At 44.3% G+C, this 21,654-nt stretch overlaps 1 protein-coding gene across 1 annotated transcript in view; it reads right to left on the reverse strand.

The window, feature by feature from the left end:
• necab2 (N-terminal EF-hand calcium binding protein 2) overlaps nt 1-21,654 on the reverse strand; it is a 106,106-nt gene that overhangs the window by 64,525 nt on the left and 19,927 nt on the right. The window contains exon 3 of the mRNA XM_076082247.1: nt 2,620-2,728. Coding sequence (XP_075938362.1) covers nt 2,620-2,728 — 109 coding nt within the window. The remainder of the gene's footprint in view (nt 1-2,619; nt 2,729-21,654) is intronic.

Raw genomic sequence — 21,654 nt, forward strand, 5'->3', positions numbered from 1 at the left:
GGAGCGATCTAACGAGCCAGGAGTCTGAATAGATCCGCTGCCATCATTCATGCTCTGTTCACTGTGCGGGGACTCAATTGGCAGCGAATTCTTCACTGACGTTCAGAAGACTCTCCCTGGTTGACTTACCGGGAGAGAGAAGGTGAGGAACAAGGGAGGAGAGGCAGGGAGAAAGAAAAGGTGAGAGGAAGGAAGAAGAGGAACGAGACAAAAAGATGTTATGAGATGGTATGTTGGGAAACCAAGGAGGAGACAGGTAGAAAGACTCCACGTGTGCATCTGTACGTTTTATTATATGAATCAGTGTTCAGTAAATGTTGCACATTAAAGGAAATGTTATAAAAATAAAGAAAATGAGGTTAAAAATCACTTTCCATTGCTATTTGATATTTCAAATATCAGCAAAAGGCCATAAACGTTATGCTCCGCTTTGATTGGATGATCCTTGATTGACAATACGATTTGATTACTGGCTCATTTTATTTTCTGAAGCACCAGTTTCACGCATATGCACAAGGTTCTGCCAAAATGAATCCTGGTCCAGCACTGTGACAGATGGGCTTTATAAATATCCACTACAAGTCTAGTTTTCCTGTTTACTACTGGCATATGTAGTTTAAACTGCATTCTGGGACGTTTGTCAGTGTCGTAACTGTTCCAACATTAAGTTGGCTAAGATGAAAGTGGCAGATTTTTATTATCCAAATGGTGGATCCAGTTGTTGCATTTTGACAATGGGAGCAAACCAGCTACCAAAGACCATGTTTCCACGATGCCAGATCAGGCCAGGGGGGTCCCATTGGGCCCCTTTCCTACCCCGGCCTTTGCTCGGACCACGGCTATACTCAAACTCAACCTTTATTTTGACCTCAACTTCACACCTGCAAAGTTTTCGGGACTGCATCTTGCACAGTGGTGACTCAATCGAAACGAGCCTCGCTGTCGTGTTTGCTAACATTGTTGTGATTCAGGCCCTTATTGGGTTACTGATCAGAGTGAAGACCCCTCAACGATACATTGGACTTTGGGATTCACGTTTAGTAATTTAAGGAATTTCATATGACCTTGTTTTACGTATTATTGTTGCTTTGTGTGTAATAAAGGGGCACCCCACAGATTTTACACATGAAAAAAATGGGACAAACTTAAAAGTTTTAAAAGTGGAAGGATTAAAGTATTTTATGAGAATACAGATGTACAGGGAGGATTTGAAGCCATAAAGGGTCGAAGACAGGCTGTGGAAAGAGAGAGGGTGATGGCCAGAACGGAAGAGAAGGATGGAGGATGGAAACGAAGAAGAGCCGGGCAGAAATCCCCGAAAAATGGTGTGACAGCTATAGGGGAGAGAAAGCTGTCGATGGGAGAAAAGCAGAGAGTGACAGAGACAGATGGACACATGACTGGAAGCAGGACAGCACTCAGTCTCTGACCGCCTCGTCCCTCCTCTCCATCCATCAACTTCCTGCTTCAACAGGAAACGCTTACGCCGTCGTCTCTTCTTTTTCTCTGCCCAATCAATAACCTTATCTGCTGTCACATGATAACGCTGAGGCCTGGCACGCGGCTGCCGAGTCTACTTAACTGTAATGAGAAGAAACCTTTCTGACTGCGTGCACTGCAGTGAACAAGATTCATGAAGCGCAACAACCATCTCCAGGAGGCAAGATGGCGGCAGTTGCACGGTCCACTTGCTGCACTGATTTAAAAACGTTAAAATTAATTTCCACTAATGGCTGAGCCTGCTGGAGAATTTATATATCGAACCTAATTCAATTCTACAATAGCGATAAAGGTCAGCTCTTGTTCTGCTCGGTTTCATTTTTATTTCAAGGCCCTGTGGTTTTCTGTGGTGTAAATGAACAGAGTCACTCTTTTGATTACCAGATCCCACTGTGTCAGCACACTTCTCCTGATTGCAGGGTGGGTGAGCTGATTGGCTGATTATAAAAGGGCCAATAAATTGATATAATCACGAGCCAATCAAAACACAGTGTCCTGAGGAGCAATTAGACGTGCTGTAGGGAGGTTAACGTCCTGGAGACTCGGGACGGGTGATGCGAAAACAGATGACGAGAGAAAGAAAGAGAAGGTGAAAGATTGACTTTACTCAGTTTCCACTTGTCTTTCATTATTTCCGCTCACTATTTTTCTTCACATCTTCCTCTTCTTTTAGAATTTTGTCAGTTTCATATTGAAGGTGTCAGCTAATGTAAAGGGCTTTGGTATAAAAGGCTCTTCGTAAAAAGAGCTTTCAGAACGGGATGTGACATTTTCTGGCTGCAGGATAAATGACATACATTTTACTTACGCTTGCACACCAACACACACACACACACACACACACACACACACACACGCACAAATCAAAAGTGTGATACTGAGGCTGTGCAGAGGTCTCTCCTCTTTTTCATAATTGAAAGTGAGATGTGATCAAAAACAAAAGTCACGGTGGAGTGGGCACATAAAACACCTAGACAAGCGCAGAAATGTGCACGTAGTGTATGCAGATTTATTTCATGCAGCTATACACAGCCGTCTCTCATGCTGCGTGCACACACACACACACACGCACACGCACACACACACACACACACACAGAAGTGGTATAGTAGTGCTGACCTGGTGTTATCAGAGTCGATGGAGTGAAACAGCTTCTCCAGCTCTTCCTCGTTCAGCGTGCCATCGGAGAAGAAAGCCTGGAACTCATCCAGAGACAGCTTACCATCATCTGCAGGAGACAGACACACACACACACAACTGTGAAATAATTTGCAGTAGGAAGCAACCTTCTTTGTGTATGCCAAAAAACGTAATGTTAGTCAATATTATTATCAGTTTATCGTATCTCCACTGTAACTGCCTGTACTTCTGTCTCAGTCAAACTTTCTGCTTACCTCTAACCTTTACTTAATGCGGTCACCATCACTGTTACACAATGCATCAAACCGACTATGAGATCACATGGCCCCAAACCCTGCTTCCTCTCACCTCTCCTCTTCCTGGTTATTTAATCTATTTCAAGGTTTTATTTGTAATTTTTTTAAGCTTGTCTGGGCCTGACAGGGATCTGCACCTCAGACCACTTAACCCTGTAATGTATGAGTCAGACTGAAGCCTCAGATACTTAAAACTGTTACTCGGTCTGTAACCTAGCACTCTGGTTTCTGAGAGGGCAAAGTCTGTACTATCTCAAATAAATCTATCTTTTTTATACAACTTGTTTGGCTTTAGTCACCCCTATCTTGTTCTAAGTTCATTCTTTTGTAACTATGGTTGTGAGCATTGTTATTTTTATTCAATCTTGATATTTCCTACATGTCTGCTTTACTGTACCGTGCTCCCACCCTCACAAGCACACACACATACACAAAGGCTCAGTGTGATCCCAGCCTTCGGTGCTTTCTCAAGCTGCTGTGAAATCAATCCAGCATGCGCCGCAGTCTGCTGCAAACCTTTAGCCGTATCCCTGCTGCCTGTCTGTCCGTCTGTCTCTGCACTTTGCAAAGCACACAAGGCCGATTATGTTTCAAGGCCTTTGGGGAAGCATCGATAAACAACAAGCTCTTGGAAAAAATACTGGATTACTGCTTCTGTTATGTCGACTCGAGCGCTACGAGCCTTTGTTACCACGGTCCTGTGTTCCCAGGGTGCTTTACTCCCTCAATGTGGTAAAAGAAAGTCCATCTCTGTCGTGTCGTGATCTCTGCTTCCTAAAGACTGCAACACTGTAGAATGATACCTGTACTCTTTTTACTTCATTACAATTAGAGAAAAGTAAATGTTTCAAGCCCTGGTTGACAGTTCTCTGTTTGCACCTATGACCACACCCATCAGTGATGTCACGGTGTACTGGAGCACACTTCTACATCACTGCAGCGGGATGAGAAGTTAAAACACTACAGGTCTGCCTTCTCTCCAATATAATGGGACCACAGGGCACTCGGCTTGTGGTGCTCAAAGCAGCAAAAAAAACAACATTTGAATATATATAATCTCACCAGCAATGTCTCTTTCCAAAAAATCATGACCCGGTGACTTAAGATAATATACAGACCTTGTTGTGAGCGGTTTGATGTAGGAACTATTTTCTTTCTACCGAACTACACCCACCAACCGCATCACCGCACAGAAGAAAGCGTGCATCTACTCATGGACCAGAGGCTTGTGACAGCGAGAGATGTAAACATTACAGCGTCCTCCTCAGCTGAGATGTAACGTTAGCGAGCTCAATGGTGCCAGGTGAGCTAGCAGTGTTGGTTAGCTATAAACTATAAACCTCAGCCTCTCGTCCGGGAGTAGATGCCTGCTTTCTTGTGTGCGGTGATACGGTTGGCGGGTGTAGTTCTGTAGAAAGAAACTAGTTCCCACATGAAAATGCTCACAACAAGGTTTGTGGATTATGTTGAGGAACAGGGTCATTCAAATCTGACATCATTTATCATTAGTAATAGGTTTTTATTCTGCACCTAGATACCGCGGAGTCCTTTTATAACCAATTCAACAACCAACCAACTAACCAAAGCAGTGTGAGCTTTTCTGCGGTAGAGTGGTGGCGATGCAGTAGGGAGTGGCTGTCCATGGCTTTTCACTCCATCCGGCTTGTTTCTGCTTGCTAGGATGCCTGACTGTCTGTCTCACCACATGATGCAGAGCTAGATATCAAATATTAATTCCTTGCCCTCAAAGTGCGTTTGTCCTTGAGTGTGGCTGACTGGATGTAGCAGGTTGAGCTGTGGGACCACTGCAGAGCGCTGGGAGCCCACAGGGCCAGGAGGACTACAGCCATATAAGAGGGTTGCATTCAAATGTGTCTGCCTCATCGATTCCCTCTGCTGGTTCTCAGTTACAGGATTTGGGGCGAGCATATGTTTGTGAAATCTCATTTTATTACCAAGAATCTGTTCATTTTATATTGCCCCTTTCTTTTCTTCTGCTGCTATTGTATTGCCTCGGTTTACTGCCTCTGAGTGTGGCTGACACACATCCAGAAGAGAGACAGAGCTCTCTGGCTTCACAAGCTTTTCGAAAACGGACTAACAAACTGTCAAAAAAAAAAAACTTCTAGGAACTCCACAACCATAGCTATCCACACTCTTTTAGGCTGTCGTCTCCACCTCGCTTCACACCCATCTCCCTATTAGTCTCACCATATTTTTTATCCCCCCCCCCCCCCTTCCAGCTCCTTGTTAGAGAAACACAAAGATGGAGCAGACTAGTGCCAGGTAAGAAACAACGCTTGGCATAACCTTTCCTCGACAGAAGGCGTGTTTGTTTGTTTGAGGCGGACTTCTGAAAAGCCACTTCTTGTGTTTCACAGCACCGGTCCCCACTCTCCATGTCCGCCCAAGCTCGACTGTTTATCCGTACTCTGAGGCCGTGGCTATTTCTAACCTGCTCCTCTCTGGTGCAGCAGTGAGGCAGCAAGCAGAGGCACTGGTGTTTAATTCAGCAGTGACCCAATTTACTGCGTGCACCCAGCTAGCCTTGTTTAGACCCTCATAAGAATACTCCAGTAACACACCAGAAATGCAGCAACACACACACACACACACACACACACACACACACACACACACACACACACACACACACACACACACACACACACACACACACACACACACACACACACACACACACACACACACACACACACACACACACCACGCTAACCAGGCAGATAGCTAGCTAACCCTTATTTTCTAAAGCCTGAAAAACTCCAAAATCACACATCAAAAAACTACAGCTTTTATTATCCCTGACCTGAACTACCACTGTCTAATAGTCTAATGTGTTATTATTTTTCGTCACATGATGGCCTCTCACACGCTCTGTATTTGTGTTCTGCTACTTGCTTGTTCTCCATCGGGAAATTCTTTTTTGCATTTACCAATAGGACAGCCAGGCATTATGATGAGCTACTGAAGAGCAAACATAGAACATTTCAGCTGCATCCCATTATCGGAGGCCTGGTGCTCAAGCCACCGATTCACCCCTGCAACTGCTTTAAGAGAACCCCATTATAAATAAAGCAACAACAACCCTGACAGCCGCTCTCCTTGCTAACCTCATAAATTGGCTACAGAGGAGGTGATGCAACAGCCGAGAGCATCCTGTTTCCCCTTCGAATGAGACGCAGTAGATTTGCTCTGTCGGCTGAAATCCCCATTATTTTACGGTGCAAAATGGGCCATGGAGAGAAATCATTTTCATGCAAAGGAAATCACCCGAACTGTAAACATGTCGTCGAAAACATCAGGGAGGAGATGACCAGGAACTGCTTTAACTCTGTATCCAGTTTGGGGTGAATGATGTTAGAGGTTACAGTTACATAGCGGTGGAGTGTAAACAAGAACATAGGGTTGGGGGAAATGTTAAAAATAGTCCAACCAGCCAACCGGCGATGGACTCAGCCAATATATTTGTTCAGTCGCCATACTCTACAAGTACATTTGCTCAAGTAGTGTACATAAATACTAATTTTAGGTAGCGAGTGTTTCCTTTCTATGCAACTTTATACGACACATTTTTTGTACATTTTGTACTAACACAAACTCCGTACTGCTAATGCAATGGCAAGATTAAATGATGGGAATCACACACTCACACAGACCTACATGGACAGAGAGTACTGTGTACCTAAGGGCTTAGGTAGAGAAGCTGCCGGCTGTCTCTGCTGTTCTTGTTCACTCTCCGAAGTTAGTCCGTTGTCACATTTACGCAGTCTCACAGACAGTCTATCGTTATGCAGCCTGCCACGTTGTTTTACGTACAATGTAATATACTCAATCTGTGCCGCAGGTAATTCAGATCAGCTCGTCAGCTGGGCATTGTCTGATTAAATCATAAATGAATGAATAAAAAATGACTACACACCTCACAGAGCAGTTGGTTTTGATCGTGAAAAAAAAGCTAAAACAAGTCTTCCCTCCATATCCTGCAGATTGAATGAAACCCTGCTTCATTTCTTCCTTATGCCATGTCATTAGAACGCCCAGAGAAGGAGTCATAAACTCATAAACAGCACGGCATTTTCAGACCTTTTCTTTCATTAAAGTTCCTAATTTTGTAAACAGGAAATCATGCGACTAAAATCCTCCTTGTTCAGCCAATCATGGAAAAAGGCACATCTACATAACTGGGGTGCCCTCCGTAACGTCGCAAATTACAGTGCGTGGAATGCCATCCACGCACTGTGTCATTTTCAGGCTGAATTGATTCAAGAGCGATTCAGGGTTTGATTCACCTTTGGTAAACATGACAGGTTTGTTGCTTGTCGCATGCACAACCGATTTAAGTCCTTTTTTATTTTGCAGAGCAACCAACCGGCATTAAAAGTCACTGTCAAGTAAAAAAAGACTGAAGCTGCCTTCGCTCTGATCACTCACTTTGTGTTTACTGATGCGTCTATTAGCATAGATGATCCAATTTAACATTCAGATAAGGAACTATGGAATTAATTAGTTTTACAATTTTATTCAAATGAACAAATGATTGGTATGTCAACGATTAGTACCCAATCACATCACATTCATCATGCCAATGAAACATAAACTGGCATCGACTGCGAATTCCTTCTGTTTTCTTTCCGACCGCCTGCTACGACTGTGTTCAGACAAATATAAGAACTGCGACAAAAAAACCGCACAGCTCTGCCCCTGATGCAAAAGAAGAGTAGCGCCTTTCAACAAAAGAGTAGAACTGCATTCAACATTGGCAGCGCCATCTGTCATTGAGACAGAGGGTAAAATGACTGTTGCCTTGATAACATTCTATGGTTAGCCAGCATGCTGCAACTTAGCTACGCGGCATGAATGTGGGGTTGGTTGGAACATTAGCTGACAAGGTAATTTGCAAACGGAAAGCTAGTTAGTATCATGGAGCCAACGCTCCAAATATAATATATATATGTATATATACATACATTACAGATTGTAACTTCGTTCTAAATATGATAAATATGATTGTAATGTAACCTCACATCACTGGTTTGGCTGATGCACAGGATGCTGACTGCAGTTCACTTAACAACCACCGGTGTCATTATTTTGAATAGAAGTAGTTTGTGAAAAATTCAGGTGTAAAAGATTTGATTAGGGATCAGAAAGGATTCAGACTTGATAAGTGGACTTCTTACTGGACTAAAATGCTATTAAACCCCAACCATATAAGACATCATAATCATCATGCAAGGAAATATGTGTTTTTGATGCAAGAAAGAGTATTAACTGGGACGTGTGAAGCAGCTTGTTCATTGGTGCAGCACCACGCTGCTGCCTGTGTTTGGCTTCTCTCTCTGTTTGGGTTTGTTCGTGTTAATGGTAATTGAGGGTCTAATTCTCCTCAGGTCTATTTCGGACCGTCTCTGGGTCTTTTACAGACGGGATCTATTCAGCCACATTTTCACACTATCACAGACCCTTGCATCTTTTTGCAGCCCACATCTCTGGTCCAGTCTAAAGCGTAGTTTATATACTCGCTGTAATGAAGCCGGCGCTGTGTGCTGCGTTATTCTCCGAAACGCCGGAGGGCGTACAAACAAAATGAACTGTGAAAAATCAAAAAAAAAACGATTGTAACCCAGAGATACGCCCATAAAATGTGGGTTCAACCGGCAAAAAGCCATAAACTAACCTCCACAATGACGAGGAGGGATTGTAATTTTCTCTAAAACTCATATCTCATATTCATGGTCACATTTATTGCCTTCGTACGCGCCCTGTTAAGAAACAAGTCCAGTATTACATGCATTATAAATAAACCAAGGTTGAATATATACTGAAATATACAATTTGATTTGGCTGCAAAAATATAGACTCAAATTAAGTTGTTTAAGACCTCACGTGATGACGCGCGCCTCGCTCACCAAGTTCCAAAAATTCAGAGGTGCAACAGCAAGCGCCATGACCACTTGCGGGGCTATGCGCACCACGTGCCGGCTTCACTACGGTGGGTATAAACTAAGCTCAACTCCCTTCAAAAGTCAAGGCTCCCCCCCCCCCCCACCTCGCCGTGGAGGGAGACTAATGCTCTGTTATAATACCAGCATTTCTGCACCAGCGAGTGGAGCCTCTGTTTGACTAGCGCAGAGGGAGGCCACGTCTTCTGGAACATCAGGACGGTATGAAAGGGTTGAGGGTGAACACCCTGGGGTAGAGACGTCAGGATCTACGACACAAGATATTCACTAATACAGAACTTGAGTGCTTGGTGTGTGTGTGTGTGTGTGTGTGTGTGAGAGAGGAGAGAAAGGAAGAAATAAAGAAAGTGTGACTGGACGGTCAGAGCGGTGGACCCACTGCGCTAACTGCTCTCTCTTTTCTCAGTGCAGACTAAAGAGAAGCAATTAGCGCTTCCTTCTTCCTGCTGGGCTCCACATCCTGCACACTGCACTGAAGAGGCAGAAGGACGGTGTGTGCCTCGCCTCCACTACTTGTCTGAGAGACACACACACACACACACACACACACACACACACGCCTGGCTCCACGTGTTGTTTTTTACATCAATTTAATCATGTTTGTTTCTAAAGAAGTTATTTGCTCTTGCTTTCCAGTCTCCAGTCTCTCCTCAGCGTTTGTCTGGCTGTTTATCATTATTTTTGGGGCGCTACATGATGGGTTGTCATAGCAACAAGAAGAGGGGAATTGACCCTCCTTTCAGGCTCAGGATTTCGCCATCTCTTTCTCCCCGTTTACACCATTAACACACACACACACACACACACACACACACACACACACACACACACACACACACACACACACACACACACACACACACACACACACACACACACACACACACACACACACACACACACACACACACACACACACACACACACACACACACACTTTCTCTGTTTCTCCTTTGTTTCCATTTCTCTCCTACTTTCTTATCTTCCTCTTCTGCTCACATAACAACTTCCAATCCTCTTGTTTTAAGTATTTCTCGTCTTTCTCATCTTTTTCTTTCTCTCTCTCTCTCTTTATTATTTCTACAGCCACAATCACCTGCTTTGTCAGTGAGAGAAAAAGATTTGTTCTACAAGCTGGTAATTCCCTCTTTGTTGGAATTATCTCTCAAACAATTCTTATCAGCAGCCGTTAGGGAGAGGAGAGTGAGTGTGTGTGTGTGTGTGTGTGTGTGTGTGTGTGTGTGTGTGTGTGTATGTGTATGCGTGTGGCTGCCAGTGAGCGGTTTCATCTGATAGATGAGGAACAGGAGTGATTCTCACTGAGCTGTCAGCTCTTGTTCTTTCTCCCTATCCATCACTACAGCCCACCCGCACCACCTGGACCACACACCTACACACCTACACACACACACACACACACACACACACACACAATTTGGCATCTCACTAAGCACTCCCTAAAGAAGCATCGCCTAAAAAAAGAAAAAAGGAACAGCAGTGTCTTATATTCTAACCAATCAGCTTCCTCTGCTATTGACAGGAACGTCTTGATGGCTCTGCTGAAGTGTCCTTGAGCAAGACACTGGATTAAAGCATTCCACCGTTATTGACTGGTGTCTTTGCCGTCTGATTCCACAGCAAGTATAAACAGATGCTCATTCTCAGTGACACACAAAGCTGCTCGGTATTCCTGGTTAACACGACACCATCAGATTAAGTGATGCCAAAACCTTTAGAACAGGGGTCTCAAACTCAACTTACCTGGGGGCCACTGGAGGTAGAGTCTGGGTGAGGCTGGGCCGCATTAAGTATTCCAAAAAAAAGTACAACTGATCCAATCTTCATTAATAACAGTTCAGAACATGAACGGTTCTTCAGAGCATGAACGGTTCTTCAGAACATGAACGGTTCTTCAGGCTTCTCTTGCCTACTCCTTGCTACCAGAGACCTGGCAGCGCTTCCTCTCACACAGCTCAGCCACATTTGGCTTGAGGGAGGAAGCAGTTGAGACCCTCAGTATGGCTTGAAGATGCTCATCAGTAAGTTTGGACCTGTACTTTGACTTATTAAAGTTCATGGTTGAGAAGAGCTTTTCACACAGATATGTGCTCCCAAAAAGGCACATGGTCCGCTTGAACATCCTGGAAAGCTCAGGGAAGGTGGGGGGCAATTCTCTCAAAAATTGTCCAAGCTTGTCTGCTATTCCACTCACCTCCCTGAACTTGGCTTTGAGTTCAGAATTGCACTGCAGGTCATTGAGCTCCATTTGAAGCACAGGAGGGGCATCTTGCACATCAAAGGAGAAGGGGTCAGCAAAAATTTGAAAAGTGGCTCTGTGTGTCTTGAAGTCTGCAAACCTGTGATCAAATTCCTCCTGTAGGTTTACAATGGCATCAGCATACTTCTCACCACTGAATGGTGTGCCCGCACCCATGAGTGCCTTGCATGTTGGGAAATGGCAGAAGTTTGTCTGAGAGAGCTGGGCTTTCCGTAACACAAGTTTTGTGGAGAATGCTCTGACGTTGTCATAGGCAGCACTGACAAGCTGCCCTTGGCCTTGTAACTTCTTGTTCAGTACATTCAGCTCCTGTGTGATGTCAACAAGAAAAGCTAAGTCCATGAGCCATTTGGGATCACTTAGCACAGGAACAGCCATCCCATCCTTCTCCATGAAGGCTTTCACTTCTGCTCTCAACTCAAAGAACCTCTTCAAGGCGTTTCCCCTGCTGAGCCAACGTACCTCGGTGAAGTAGAGGACATCCTCATATGCTGACTCTATTTCCTCCAAAAAGGCGCGGAACTGCCGGTGCTTTAAGCCCCTGGATCTAATATGGTTGATGCATTTCACAACAACAGACATCACATTGTCAAACTTCAGGCATTTGCTGCAAAGGGCCTGCTGATGGATAATGCAGTGCAGAGCAATGGCCTCCTCCACACCCTCCTCTTCCAGTTTTCTTTGAACAAGTGCCACCAGTCCATTTTTCCTCCCTGTCATTGATGGTGCTCCGTCGGTTGTTATTCCAGCAAACCTCTTCCATGTTAAACCAGCATCCACAATGGCATCACACAGCTGGCGGAATATCTCCTGAGCGGTGGTCTGGCCATGCATTGGAATCACTGTGAGCAACTCCTCCATCACTTCAAAACTGTCATCAACTCCGCGGACATACATTGCGAGCTGCGCAGTATCAGTGATGTCTGTGCTCTCATCAAGAGCAACTGAGAATGCACAGAAATGTTTGGCTTTCTCCCGCAGTTGATCATATATGTTACCTGACAGGTCAGAAATGCGCTCTGCCACTGTGTTGGCTGAAAGGCTGATGTTGCTAAACTGACTCTTTTTTTCCGGACAGACTATACTTGCAGCCTGTAACATGCACATTTTTATGAACTCGCCTTCTTTGAATGGCTTTCCCGCCTTGGCGATCATCTCACTCACCACGTAGCTCGCTTCGACTGCCGCGTCACTCGCTTTGCTCGCTTTCTTAAAAAAATCTTGTCGCCTCAGTAAACATGTTTTAAGATCGCCGACCCGGGCCTCTCTCTCATCTCCCTGGTATTTTGTATACTCCTCGGCATGTCTCTTTGAGTAATGACGTTTGAGGTTGTACTCCTTATGTACCGCGACTTTCTCTGTGCATATAAGGCACGTCGGAGTGCCCCGGTGCTCAACAAAAAAATATTCCGTCTCCCACTTTTCCTGGAATTGTCTGTGCTCTTCGCCAACTTTTCTCTTCACGGCAGGTTTTGAGAAAGACATGACTGGGACTGGGTGAGATATATTTTCCTTCCACTTGGTGTCACTCCTGAATCACGTTTCAACCAAGTGACGAGTTTCGCTAATTCACGTTGTAAATATAAAACGCCCACAACGACTCGCGCAACAACTCGGCAAAAAGGTGCACGTGAGAAAAAGGTGCGCGTGAGAAAAACGCACGGGCCGCATTAACATTACACTTTTATGTTAGGTAGGGGGCCGCACAATATCGGCTCGCGGGCCGCGAGTTTGAGACCCCTGCTTTAGAACAACTGGCCCTCGTTACAGTCAACACTTCATCTAAGCTCTTAGTACAGACGTCTGTTTAAAAAGTTCATGTTCAAGTTCATGTTTGGGGCCCTTATACAAACACTCTAAAAGACATTGCATTTTCATTGCTGTAGGATACTGGAGATATAAGATTCACTGAGCTTTACAGAGAATTTTTGATTAATTTCGAGTTTGTGTTTATAAAATGTTTAATGATGTGGTTTGTGACTTAGTACTCGCTCTGTAAATTCTATTCGATTCTCAAGAATATCCTCCATACGAGATTCTACAACGTTATTTCGCCGCACCGAATTTGGACAGTGAGCTTTCTCTTTAATAGCCGCAATTCGGTGGAACGCGCAGCCCGACGATGTGAGAAGCTGCAGCTGTATTAGCACTTTCAAAACCAACTCGTGAAGTCTGTTAAAAGCTGATCAGTTCTGTACTCTATGAACCTTGAACTCTATCTCATGGTCTTCATGGCTTATGTCAAAAATACAAAGAATATTCCATTACTCAAACTGGGTCATCAACTCTACCACGCTCACAGGAGCCAACAGTGGACACAGTGTTTGATCATGGATAACTGTCTGCATTCATCCTTGCTGCTAACATCTCAGAGTAAAACACAATGCCATTATCAACGTTCAGTGGAGAGAGCTGCATTATGGGAAACGGAGGGAGAGACAGAAGGAGAATGACATGCAACAATGGTCCCTGGTTGGAAGCTAGACTGGGACGTAAAGGGGCCACCAGGACGCCCCGTGGATCCAGGTTTTTAAAGCTCTCCTTGGTGCAATGATGAAGTCTTCTGACACCCAAGACTTAAGAACTGTCTGCTGAAACCGCCCTGAAAAGGATCATGTGAATTTGGTTGGTTCTTGCATTTAAAAGGGTGATGTTTATAAAGTAACAAAGAGATCAATGCATTTTTTATGTGAAATCATACATCCATCTGAAACAACTTTCAAGCCTCTGCAAATTGACTTTCATACTGTACTGAAATGAATGAAAACCTATAGAAATTCAGCTAGAAACCTTTCAATAATAGTCAGTCAGCAAAAATGTCTATACAGTACCGCAAACATGCTGCTACACATTTTGGGCCACTGACAAGAGCTCAACAGCAACGCTGTATAATCTCTGTCATGACTGCGCCTGTCTGTCACCACTGGGAATCATTTCCGTTTCTGCCCCGAGAGTACAACATGTTGTGTCAATTTGTAGTTAATGAGCTTCGTTCACACCCGTCACTGACGTCTTTTACATCCAACAACATAAATGTTGTTTTAAACATCTCGAAAGGCACGCGGTAAGAATGAATACGCAGTGTGTGAGACTTCACAAGCCGCTTCGTGTTCGGTTAAAGCATCACCGTCCTCCCAATTTGTAATAAAAACAGAGACGTGGTTCATCATTTTTCTTAATGAGAAGGATACGATCCTCTCTCCGTCTCCTCAGAGACAGATGGCTCCCTGGTGTAAACAATACCATGTCTGTCTGTCTGGATGAAGAGATGAGCCACAGTGGATGATCATCATTCACCCTTATCTATTTTCTGTCTCAGCGGAGAGTGGAATGATATGTAATCATCATCAATCTGCTGGCTGAACATGATAATGTTATTATTGGAGGAGTGTGGCAGCGCACAACACAATGGGTGCTGAGATGTGTGTGTGTGGGTCTATTCTAATGATGAGTAATCCTAGGTGATGGCAGATAATAGCAGTGTGTCAGGATTGTGAGGATGATGCATTCAGGTGCCGGGCTTCGTCGTGGATCCCCCACCCACCCATCTGAAAACCCATTGGCAGCCTCTCCTGGTACAATCAGCCCTTTGGGGGGGAGGCCTCATTTGCACAAAGGGTGTTTTATGGTTCCTCTTACAGACAGATATGCTCCTTCACCGGCCCGTAATTGACGAGAATTACCCACGATGGTGCATTTTTAAGGCAGCGTGATGGTGGTTAATGGCAGATAATAGAACGGCAGCGCAACGAGGTCATCTCTGCACGCCGTGTCGGCCTTCTTTGTTGTTAATATTATCACGCGGCGGCTCGGCAGATTAACGAATTTACCAGGGGAGCTGTCCGTATTGTGCTAATGCATAGACAGGTTTGATGCTTCATTATAAGCATCAAAGTATCTTCTTTTGTTTAAAACCAAGCGCTTTAGATGCGAGATGATAATATTTATTGCTTCTCAAGGGAATCCTTTCTATGTCGCCAGACTTCAAAATCATGTTGTCGTCTCCCCAATTTTGTAATTTAAGTTTGATTTACTCAATGTCTTTAGAAGTATATTTTCTTTCTGTTCAGCTGCCATAATCCAGATGGAATAAGTGAGGAGTTGATAAATATGTTGATCACTTTCACTTAGTGGACTCTCTGCTGCTGCCCTACCCTCTCAATGGTGGAGGCAGGGCATTGGTTGAGCTACTGCCCCACCAAGAGTTGTGTTGGCCCCACCATGGATCAGGAAGAATAAGCCGACCCGGTCCATTTCCATTTTGGCTTTCTTTTTTAACCGTATGTGGTCCAACAGCGCCTCCACATCCCAACAGTGATGGAGTTGAAATAACATGAATAGTATTGTCTGAACTAGTAGCAGCGACTGTCCACGTCTGTTGCTCTGTTGGTGTTGGGAGAGGTGCTATTCTATTGAGGTGCTATTCTATTGTGTATGCATTCACATTGACATTCTGACATTGATTTGAGCCTCTCCACTGTATGGATTAGCCCCACTGAAGTTTAGCCCCAATAAATACTCTGCTGCCACTAATGGGTTGAGGTTGTGTAGGTAAGAGGACGACTAGTTGTTCCACTCAGGGCTGGAAAAAATATTGATTTGAAAAAACATTTGATCTATTTCATTTAGAGTCAATATTCTCCTAAAAGACACTGCAGAATAAATTATTCTCCCAGTAACTAGCTACTAATGCTCTGGCCTGGTTTGGGGCGACTGTGGCTAAGTGGATAGCAGGGCCGTTCTTCAATCAGAGGATCGGCGGTTCGATCCCCGGCTCCGCTAGCCGCATGTAATAATGATCCATGGAGTTTTCTCGTCTGAACTGGAGGTTCCTCTGTGTCTATGCAGATGTGTCAGCAGCCCATTGGTCCAAAAGGTCCAATGAAGTGATTCAAACCTCTATCGACCTCTATAGAATTGAGCTGGGGTAACATGGGACAGATTGACAGCGTCGTCTCTCGTGAAGCTTAAAATCCGATACGCCGAAAGTAAAATCCCTACTCCCAGCTCACCCGGGCTCAAATTCAACCCCTGTCTTCACGGAAACAGAATTATGACAAACAGGACATCCGTAGAATAGATATTTGCAACAATACCCGCGGATTTTATCCTTTGTCTTCACGAAAACAGCGAAAAGGTGAGCTGCGGTTCTGATAATTATCGGTAAAGCAGTTTGTGGTTCTGGTGCTTGTTGGCTCATATATCTGTAATGGTTTCACGGAGAGACATATTGAAGATATCTCCATAATCTGTGTCGAATTCTCTTGCTTTCTGCTATCTCGGTTTTCCGTGTTAGCTTCTAGCTTTGTCTTGGTAGCTACGACCGGAGCATGGAGTCGTCTCCCTCATGGCAAAATATGAATGATCATTTGGTCATTCTTTTAGTTGGTTGTTTTAGTTGTGTAGAATTGTGTTTGGAGTGTGTCAAAATGGCCTACATGATCTTGTAGCCCAGACTTTTTTCTTTAATTAAGGGACAAACAATAGCATGAATAAACACAAATAAAGTGCCTCCATCACTGTCATAACGTAGGTTAGGATGTTATTGTGAGCGAAGACACATTTAATCCCCTGCTGGGTCAATCCCAGTAGAGCTCAAACCTCGAGATGTTCACAGACGTCAGGGAGCACCATTGACAGCATCAGCCTTCTCATTACCGGCTGCAGCTTGTCGGCTCAGCCGTCTAGGCCTCGGTCACAGTCAGATTTCACCAAAATCAAGCCAGATGTTTGAGACGACGCAAAGTGCTCCACAACGGCAACAATTACACTTAACAGGCTGGAATGGCACTTGAGTTTACAAAGTTTCACATGGCCTGTGCAGTGTAATGATTGATAGAGCTGTAGAAACGTGTGACAGGAAGAGATTACAAAAAAAAGGATAGAGATGCTGAAGAGTGGAGATGCAGAGGGGAGGGAATGAGAGACTCAAGTCAATGTGAGGAATGGATAGAGGAATAGAGAGGAGGAATCAGAGAGAAAGTGAAATGGGAGTGAAAATGACAACGTGTCAGCTTCCCTTTACTCCTATTCTCCAGGCCTTCTTCCTAATCCTTCCCTCCCTCCTATTTCTCTCCTCATGCAACCAACTATCCACTCCCTCCTTCTTCACACAGAACTACTAATGAAAAAAAATCCTTTTTATTTCCATGGGGGATTAAAATGTTTCAATTTGATCCTCACACCCCCCATCCTGCTCTCTCTCTCTCTCTGCCATGGAATGTGGCATCCTCATAAAAGAGTAGATAAGAGAAGAAGGGAGCGGAAGAGAATGGTCGAAGTTTCCTTTATTCATTTTTTGTGAGCGAGCAAAGCCGCAAGGCTGAAGGAGGATGAGCGGCAACGAGGCAGACAGTTAACAAGGGACTCTTACACACACACAAACACACACACACACACACACACACTCCCAACAGCGTGGATCCACTCTGGTAGTGTTCAGTATGGCCCCGACACTCATACAGAAACACAATATTTTGCGTTGACAGCTCATTTTCTGTGTTCTCTTATATGAGCTGCTGATATCGGTCAGCTGAAAATAGAATTTCTGGTCTTTAACTTCATGTGTTTTTTTTGTCTGTTCATCTTGGCAGAGATTAAAACACAAGATACGGAGATAAGGTGCCTGGCAGGGATAGAAAACATGACGATTCGTCATTGCATCTCGTCTGTGGTTGGACTGAACACGGATAACGTTGGAATGGATTTTTCTTCTTATTCTTTGCATGAGAATATCCTGCAGTGTCTGAGAGACGTCAAAAATTAAAATGGATTGGTTTTGCTCATGTGTCAATTTCTATTCAGGGTCACTGGGGACCGGATGATATCCCACCATGCTTTGGTTTTGAAGGAGCACAATGAGTTGCTCGTCGCTGTTCACACAATGAAGGAAAACCTCATTCAATATTTGACCTCTATGTGATGAGAAAAAAAAACCTGAGCAAACAAATGCCAGCTCCACACAGAAGAGGACCCGGTCTGGGATTTAAACCCAGGTCGCTCTCGCTGTGAGGCGCCGCCGCAAACCGCTGAGCCGAGCTACAGTTACAATTTTGAAAACCCCTTCTCTTAGCGATGTGACGCGGGTGTGTGTCTGTAGGTAACAGATGTTGTACTAGATGCCAGCTGCGAAGTGAATAGAAAGTCGAACTCGACAGTAAATCAGCGAAGTGTGTCGGTAATATGGGAGCAGCTGTGACGTGAGGCATTGATGCAGGAGTGGAGTGAGGCAAATATCAATTCAAAGTTAAAATCACGCTAAGATCAGAGGCGACACTGATGGCGACACTGCTTTGCCAAAGTACAGAGCAGTTGCTCAGTGTACAGCAGTCATAAGGGTCAGCTGGCACCATAAGGGCCGACCGTATGCACGCTTAACAGAATGGAGAAGTTGGGAAAATGAGTGCTACTTCAACAGAAGTATGCTTCCAACGCATGACAATGACAGCTTTAATTACTTTGCCTGCTGTGAGGCTTAGTCGATTTGAAAATATTCAAAAAACTCATCAACGTTGCATAAATAAATAGTCTGGAGCCTTGTAGACCAGCTGCTATAATCAAACAACAAAGGGATCTGTATCTGCCAATATGGATCATCAATGAACCGGGACTTTTATGATCTGTTGCACCACTAAGGCTGATGTTTAGCAGGTGTAACATCTATCACATTCACCATCTTAGTGTAACATTTGCCAATTAGCACTAACCACAAATTGTATTTGGTCATAAACCAAAGTATTGGACGAATTAAGAGTTTGACTTGATGTTGGCGCTACGTGGAAAGTCCCCAAAGTTATAAGGAATTCTGATCCATTGGGAACATGGATGTACCAAATTTCATGAAGATCCATTCAATAGTTTGAGACACCACCAATATCAACCTCATGGTGGCACACAAGGAAAAAGTAGGGGATCACCAAAGTCATTAGGTTTCATCCTCTGGGCACCATGACTGTGAAACATGTTGAAATGTTTAAGTCTGGACCAAAGCAATGGACCTTACCCTCCCTAGACACATGCTGCTAGCATGGCTGAACAAAGGCCTACAAAGAAAATTCCTGAATCGTCAAAATAGTTAATAATCGATAGTTGATTCGTTTGTGTTGATTGGGTGAATGTTTAACTGACTTTAGATCAAACCCACCTGGAAATCTAAAAGAGCATTTCGTCACTCAGCTCAGTGCGTCCTCAGAGTGGGATGCAGATTACGTACTGAAGGCCAACAGCTGCCCACAGTTTGTGAGAAAAGCAAGTCCTCAGCAAAGTGTGGTAGACTTGTAGAGGAATTTTTGGGGGGGGCAGAAAAAGGTGTGTGTGTGTGGGGGGGGGGGGGGGGGGGGGGGGTAACTTTAGTGTCATGGCAACAGCAGCCCATGAGGCCTCATGGGAGGAGAACAGAGGGATGCTGTAACCAGGGGCTACGGAGCGGTAACCAGGGTTACTGTTGCCTTGATCTGAGCAGAGGTAAACTGCTTGTTCGGTGCTTTATTACAGAATACTAAAAGAAGGCAAGAAAGCTAATGTCCTGCTTTATGTGCAGTACTCCTTTACTCTGTTAGGATTAACTATCACTATGCTCATTCATTAGTCGGCTAAATATGAATCTAAATGCATGTGCATTGTGAGCTGTGTAGTCCTAGTGGTGAGCAGGTAAAGAGGTTCACCAATCTCACAAAACAGTGCAGATAATACAAAGAAAAGTTTGGAAATCACAAAGAAACATTCAGTCACTGTTTGAGTTCCATCCTGAGTTCCATCCTGGCTGATTCCCCAAAGAGACCTTTAGGCAGAGTTATTATGCACATGACACACACACACACACACACACACACACACACACACACACACACACACACACACAGATACTAATCAGAGCTCACACATCCTCTCCCGACCGCTGCTCATTAAGAGCGAAAAAGTCAGGAATTAGCAGCCGCTGCTAGATTCTCTCCCAATATGAAGCTCAAAGACGAACAAACACCGAGCAGCCCTGCCACCGATCATCAGCGCTGCCAATCAGCCACCGTGGTTGCGCTCGCCATGGTAACCCCACAGCTTTTTGATGCTGAGGCGCCTCGCTTTTCAAATGCTGATGCCGGCTACTTCCTCTGCTAATAACGTCGTAATCCAGCGGAGAGCAAATTAGATAGCCAGATAATGGTTGCCTCTTCCAAAAGCTGCATTGTCAGATGTCACAAACTTCATTACTTTGTCTCCCGCAAAACTATCGCACAAACAACGCAGGCAGATTCTCTCCAGTTTTGACTGGACAGAAACTCTGTAGTTGTCCTTGGAAGCGCTGATCAAATGTGAAACAAATAAAATGAATAGTGACATTACAGACATAAGGATAGTATGCTAAACACACTGAGATACTAGAGGACATCCACACTTCAGAGACTTTTTGGTCCAATTTAAAGTTTGTGTCGTGCGCTGGTAAATTAGCCTGATAAGCTAACAGAGCTGTCGCTGTTTTTACCTTTAGTATTCAATCTGACTCTGGCTCAGTTCTTGTGAATCAACGCTAGAATGAACACTACAAAATAATACATTATCTGCCATAATCAGAATAAATTGTTGAAGAATGTGAAACACAAGCAAAGTGGAGTTGTATGTGCGTGTGCCTTTACCAAATGAAATGATGCAAGTATTGCTGAACACGTGTGCGCTGTGAACACTGAGCTGCTCCAGGTAGGTGACTGCAGACTGCGTGGAACACGGTCATTCTATGCCGATTGCCGCTGGATCGTCAATGGCGCACCATCTACTGCGCCTCGCCACCCACTCTGACATCATTAGTGTCCCCAAAATACGAAACCAGCGCAGACAAACAGAACGCCTGAGGAAAACGCCACGCAGAGCTGCTTCATGCCATGCACCTGCACAAAAGTTAACGTTTTTCAACGACCTGTAAAGCTGCATCAATTTAAATCACCCTCCTCAACATTTTTGCGGCAATGTTTCATTTTTTCAAGGACGTAGCTATTCTATATATTCTATATCAATTTACAGTTGGTTGATTGTTTTAATTGCACCTGTTTTCCTGCAATTACATTTCAAAATGTTTGGAGTAAGATTCAGTATTTTTGATTCTATACCTGCTACCAGCCGAACTTTTTCTCCGTCCTTTAAATCAACTATATAATCGATAATACATTATACACACACACACAGGCGCACACACACACACACACACACACACACACACACACAATCAATCAATGGGTGTAATCTGTTCAGGACACAATACAGCTCTGATCTCATCACTGTTTGTTATTTCAGATTCTAAAGGGGATCTTTGGTCATGTGTGTGTGTGTGTGTGTGTGTGTGTGAGTGGTTGAAAAGGCCACATCAGTGAAGCAATGATTGTCTTCCGTACTTCCAGCACTTAAGTGGAGAATCTGATTGGACTGATTAAAGGCTTTGCTTTTTTTCCTGATGACTTGTTTGGTCTCA

Source organism: Anarhichas minor, unplaced genomic scaffold (assembly GCF_050575085.1).
Source record: "Anarhichas minor isolate MPS153535 unplaced genomic scaffold, ASM5057508v1 ptg000090l, whole genome shotgun sequence".
NCBI classification, from domain to species: Eukaryota; Metazoa; Chordata; class Actinopteri; order Perciformes; family Anarhichadidae; genus Anarhichas; species Anarhichas minor.